At 45.9% G+C, this 6,000-nt stretch overlaps 1 protein-coding gene across 2 annotated transcripts in view; it reads right to left on the bottom strand.

The window, feature by feature from the left end:
• Window positions 1-2,575: 2,575 nt before the first annotated feature.
• The window catches only part of ST3GAL2 (ST3 beta-galactoside alpha-2,3-sialyltransferase 2), a 64,164-nt gene continuing 60,739 nt past the window's right edge, over window positions 2,576-6,000 (bottom strand). For both annotated transcript variants that reach the window (XM_051974626.1, XM_051974627.1), the window contains exons 6-7: window positions 5,765-5,884; window positions 2,576-5,067 (exon numbers count right to left, since the gene is read on the bottom strand). In XM_051974626.1, the coding sequence (XP_051830586.1) occupies window positions 4,894-5,067; window positions 5,765-5,884 (294 nt within the window). In that variant the 3' untranslated portion in view covers window positions 2,576-4,893. The remainder of the gene's footprint in view (window positions 5,068-5,764; window positions 5,885-6,000) is intronic.

Raw genomic sequence — 6,000 nt, 5'->3', positions numbered from 1 at the left:
GAAATCTAACTTGATTTTTCATTGAAACCTTATAATCTGATTGCCTCATTCATTGCCTGCTGAATGCTAAGGCCCTGGGGGGTAGCCGTTTTCCTTGGATGATGAGATATAGACCCAAATAAACTCACCTCCTAGTTTAAACACATCAAGTTTAAAAAAGGGGGGAGGCAATACCTTCTCAGAAGTTGGGCCCCACAATCAAAGAAGTCAGGTTCCAGGATCATCTGGTACAGCCCATAAGCATCCCTCTCCTTCTTCCCCCAATTATTTGACTATGGGAGGCGAGATGGCCCTTTCTGCTGTATTGTTCCTTTTTCAAGAAAGTACTAAATGAAAGGGTAGCAGGCCCAGCTTTGCTTTTCTTCTTTTAATTGGTATTTTGGGAGTCCAGCAACCAAGAGATCCAAGCTAGAGCACAGGGTGGGAGAGAGCTGGGGTTGGGTGAGGGGGAGATTTGTGTGGAAAAAATATGGTGGCACAATATCCCCTCGACCAGAGCTTCTAAAATTTTTTCCACTTGTGACCCCTTTTCATCTGAGAAACTTTTATATGATCCCAGGTATAAAATAGGTATAGGAGGTTCTTCTTAATAATGAAGTGATTAAAGCCAATATCAATAGACTTGTGATGGAGAGACCATCTACATTCAGAAAGAGTTCTATCTATAAGGACGAGTGTGAATCACAACATAATTTTTTCACATTTTTTGTTATTGTTTCCTTGCTTTTTTCTCTCATTTTTTCCCCCTTTGACCTGATTTTTCTTGTGCAGCATGATAAATGTGGAAATATGTTTAGAAGAATTGCCCAGGTTTAACCTATATTATATTACTTGCCATTTAAGAGAGGGGAAGTAGGGGAAGGGAGGGAGAAAATTTTGAAACACAAGGTTTTGCGGAGGTGAATATTGAAAACTATCTTTGCATGTATTTTGAAAAATAAAAAGCTATTTTCTTTTTTAAAAAATCATCATTTCACAGCCCCCACATTCAGTTATGAAAACCTTTTTGGAGTCATGAACCATAGTTTAAGAAGCTGGATTCTAGATCATGCATGAACATCTCTGAGGCAAAATTTTTTAATATTAAAGTTTTTTTTCCAAAATATATGCACAGTTTAACATTCACCCTTGCAAAACCTTGTGTTCCAAAAATTTCTCTCTCTCTTCCTCCCATCCCTTCCCCTAGATAGTAAGTAATCCAATATATGTTAAACATGTGCAACTCTTCTATACATATTTCCACAATTATCATGTCTGAAGCATATTCTTAATTGGACTGGTGAGCTGAGTGAAGCTACCCTCTCCAAGTATTTTGTCCCTGAGAGATGGAATAAAAGTCCCTCTTTCCCCCCATTCTTGATGAATCTTAATATCAAAAAGACTTGAAGCTAACTCCTCTCTCATAAGTGATTTTGGTTGGGGGGGCAGGGCACACAGTGGGTGATTTTACTACTTCTTTTAAAGGAAAGACCAGCAGTCAAGGTAATGATTGAAGATCTGACTGTGCTACACACATGAACATACCTCACTGAGCTCCAGGGCTCTCTACCCAGAACCTCTAGAATCAAATACTAACTCCACTCTTTGGCTTTTAAAGCTTTTCATAACCTGGACTCTTCCTTCCTTTACTTCCTTACATCTTCCTCTCCACCATGTACTCTATAACTCACCTATATCATGATCTATTCAAAGTTGTTCAAATAAGAGATTACATCTCCTTCTTAGAACATTTCTTACTTACATTCATAATTGAAGGAAATGTTAATTTTCAGCAGAGGGGCTAGTGAAAATAAAAATGTAATTTGTTCTTCCCATCCAGATTCACAAGCTCTGAAATTTATCCACAGACATATTGAAAGTCTGTGGATCTCTAGATTAAAAACATTGTCCTAGAGGCCTCTAAGTCAACAAACCTGGGGATGAGGGGTGGGGAACAAGGGGCGAGGGCTTCTGGGAGAGCAGACATTCTGCTCAAGGTGGATGATCTTGAACAAGTCATTGAAAGTGCTAAACCTGTTTCCACATCTGTAAAATGAAACGGGTTGTATGAATTGAGAAGTACCTTCTCCTTTAACATTCTGGGAAACCAGCTTTCCCAACTGCTCTCCTTTCCTGTCTGTACCCAAATCCACCATCCCAAATGGACCATCCCTGCTAAAGACCATGTCTAGGAGCTTCTACTCAATCCTACAGGCCAATAGGATCCTGCCCCTTCACCTAGCTCTGAAACCCTCTTCCCCTTCTTATTCTGAGAGCTGTAATCACATCAGTCAATACTACTATAATTTGTGGAACGAGCACATCAATGAACTCTGTGATTTCTCTGACCAAAACTTCCTTCCCACTCATCCCAAAATCATAGTGCAGTTTAGTTATTAAAGTGTAAATCTGCACTAAGATTTTGGGGATACTGTGCAGAAACTCCCAGAAAGCAAGGCGGGAGCAGGGTAGGGGGAGTGTCTTTTTCTGTATCTTCCAAAAACTTCGCCCATAAATACTTAATAAATGACTTCTGATTCATTCTTCCTACCTGGATTAAAGACATTTCCAAACAGAAGAACTAGCCACACATAAATCACTTTTAAAAAACTTTTTAATTAATAAAGAGGGAGGCAAGAAAGAAAGAAATATTCATTTAAATAACTATTGCAGAAAAGGAGATCTGGGTCAGCTGATGAGATCCGCAGCTCCCAGAACAGGATTCCATGATGATACAAAAGAAATAAATTACTTTGTTCAATACTGTTTGGCGTGACTGCATTTCCCCCCATCTTCTAAACACTCAGAACAGCCTCTTCCTCAAGATGGGACTAGCGAGCCCCCGTCACTCTGGGATTGGCTGGGGGAGGCAGGGCAACAAAATGCACCCTGTCCTAGCCGTCTTGTTCTTACTCCCCTTCCCTTGGGACTGACTGGGAGAAAGGTCTGCACGGTCCAGCCCCATCAGGTCAGGGTTTTCTCAGCCATCCTAGAAGGGCCTGCCTTGGAGCTCTTACCTAAAAGAGGCTGTGAGTGCATGTGTGAGTGTGTGTGTCTGCCTGCCCAGGAGGAACTGTGGAGACCGAATCAGTGCTGAGCGAGGAGCTCCTTCTGGCGGTGGGGCAGCTTCACAGAAGCCTTTGCTCCCTCCCTTCCCAAGCTCCCCTGACTCTCAAGGGCTAGGTCTTCCCTTGGGGAGATAGCTGAGTTTAAGGCAGCCAAGCAGATATTAAAAAATGTAACCCTTGGCTGCCCCTTCCAGAGCTGAAATGGGCAGGGGGTGGGTGGAGACCCCAAGAGAAGGGATGAAGGGGAGGAGGCATGCAGTGGGGGCAGGCCCCCCCCTCCCCAGCAAGGCTCCTGGCTAAGTGCATGGCTAGCTTAAAACAAAACGAAAAAACAAAACAAAACAAAGCGCCCCCTCCCCCTTTGGTGCCCAAGCCAAGGCTGGCAGCTTCAGGTTAGCTACTCGGTGAAATGGAAGCAGATTCCGCACCCCCCAAGCCAACAGGCTTCCTGCCCCCGCCTGGCACGGTGGAGAGAAGTGGGAAGAAATGCATGCACCAAGCTGGTGAGTAGTAAGAATCCCTTAGCTAGAACTTTCTGGAAGGATAGCTCCCCAGAGATAGTCCGAGAAGTACAGAAACAGTGGGGTTTCCATCCCCGGGAATTCTCTGCCTCGGGGCTTCTCCTTGGAGCAGGGTACAGAAGAGGGGGGGCCAAGGGCCAAGAAGGGGAACAGGAGGGGCTGAAGTGATTGTGAATTGAAGGCCTGTTGGATTTGAGGTGCCTGGGATTCCCCCCAGTGCCCAGGGCCAGGATGCTTGCACCTCCTGCTCTAGGATCTCTCCATTGCCAGCCCCCAAGGAAAGGCTGACTTCCCAAATGAGAAGCTGGGAGCTCCAGCTAAGTCTCTCCCATAGGGAGGCAGTTAAGTGCTGATCCAAGGGTTGAGGAGGTTGAGATGGAAGAATCAGAATGAGGGCAACCCATAGCCCCTCGGCTCAGGGTTCCCACTATGATTGCATTTTGCTTCAGTGGGGTCTACTCTACCCTCCAGCCCTGAGGAAATAAAGGAAATATCCTGGATCAACTGTGGATATGTGCCTAGAGAGCTGTGGGGGGCTCCTGCTTGATTTCTTGGTCAAAGCTACCCACAAGCACAAGAGGCCAGAGCGCCATCTTTCCCTAAACCATTGGATAACATCTGAAAGGATGTGGAAAGCTTTGGGGTGGTCCTTTCCCCTCCCTTCCTCTTCAAAGAGGCCAGAAGAGGGTAACAGCAAATGGGAGAAGTGTCCTTGTCCAAGATGGTTGGATGGGCTAGGAAGTAAACCCCCAACCTTCTCCTCTGTGGCTAAGAAGGGCCTCCAGAAATAGGGATGCTGCTTTCTACTCCCAGGGGACTGCAGCTTCCAGCACGGGGATTGTTTAAACCAACCAGTTTGCCTTAATTTTAAAATAATAATAATAATTCCACACCAAAAAAAAATACCCCTATCCAAAAAGTATAGGAGGGGAAAGTAGCCACTGGCTGGACTCTGAAGGTCATTTGCCTCTGCCAGAGCCCCTGGGTCACAGCAATCATCGGTCCCAGGCATTGGATTCACCTGTGAGTCCTTCATGATTGGTTTGGAGAACAAAAGCCTCCACTCCATCACCCTGTGATTGGGACCAGAAGTCCGCCTTTCTCCAGACTTCTCATAATTGGTTGGGGGGGAGGGAAGACAAATGCTCCTGATTGGTTTCAAAGACTCCAAGTGGAGTCGCTCGTGATTGAATGGGGAACTTCAACACTCCTCTGGGACAAAGCAGGTGCCCTGTGAGTGGCCTCCAGGCTGGAGCAAGAGAGAGCCGTGGGTCCCTTGCGCCTCTGGCCACAGCAGCAGAAAGGTACAGTTGGGTGGCCAGGGCTCAGTTGCCCCGATAGACCTCAATCTTGCTGGCCTTGGCCAGCATGTCAATGATGTGGGCTTCAAAGTCCGCATCATGTACTCCCGTCTTCCGGAATTCCCCGGCATAGCGGTTATTCTCCCAGTAATGGTGCCAGTTGCCTCGACTGTCTGCCCCGAACCCGTAGACGTTCACCTGAGATCAGAAGTAAAGAAGGCATGGATCAGCTGAGGGGCAGAAGCAGAGTTAAAAGGGTTTGGGTCAGGGGCTTGACCTTCTCCCTTCACACAGGGCTTTCCTGTCTCCAGGGGTCTTTGGATAGTCTCACATCACCAACCCAGTGAACAGCCACAGGTTTCAAGTAAGAAAAGATATACCAATAGAAGGTTTAGGCTCAAAGTGTCAGTAGGGGCCCTGGATACCTTGTAGGAGAGGGTCGATTTTAGCTACATGAAACAATGCCCAAAACTCCAGGTCTTGAGTTCAAATCCAGCTTCAGACACTTACTAGCTGTGCAAATTCCCTCTGCTTGCCTCAGTTTCCTCATTTGTAAAATAGGGATAATAATAGCACCTATCTCCCAGGATTGCTATGAGGATGAAATGAGATCATCATAAAGGGTGCCTGAGATGCACAGTGCACATAAATATTATATAAATATTTGCTATCATTATTATTTATTATTATTTATTTATTTAGTGTCTTAGGGATTTGCTGTCTCAGACCAAGGAGAGATCAAAACTAGTCAGTTTCTGCCCAAATCTCCAATGTGACCCAGAATCCTCTGGAACCTGGGAAGATCAGAACATGGTCTTTGTTTCCTAAATCTGGACCTTTCCTACCTCAGAGGACATGGGGAGGGAGAGTACTCAAGGTCCCTTAGCTCACCCACCTCGTCACACACATGTAGAGCAAAGAAGAGCACTAGCATGCCCGTGGAAGGATAGCGCCCATGATGCTCTGTCCACCTGTCATGAATGTACTTGAAGAAGGCTGGGTTGTAGATCTGGACCTAGGAGATGAGAAGTCAACTAGTCAGGGAAAAGCTGGGGAGTGAGGGGGAGGAGGAGGAAGGAGTTGACCCTGGTAGTTCCTGATGTCTGGATTTATCCCTCACGAGGTAGGTCC

The sequence above is a fragment of the Antechinus flavipes genome, chromosome 2, assembly GCF_016432865.1.
Source record: "Antechinus flavipes isolate AdamAnt ecotype Samford, QLD, Australia chromosome 2, AdamAnt_v2, whole genome shotgun sequence".
Classification (NCBI taxonomy): Eukaryota; Metazoa; Chordata; class Mammalia; order Dasyuromorphia; family Dasyuridae; genus Antechinus; species Antechinus flavipes.
Note: the sequence above shows the minus strand (reverse complement) of the source record. Positions and strands in the feature narration are given on the sequence as shown.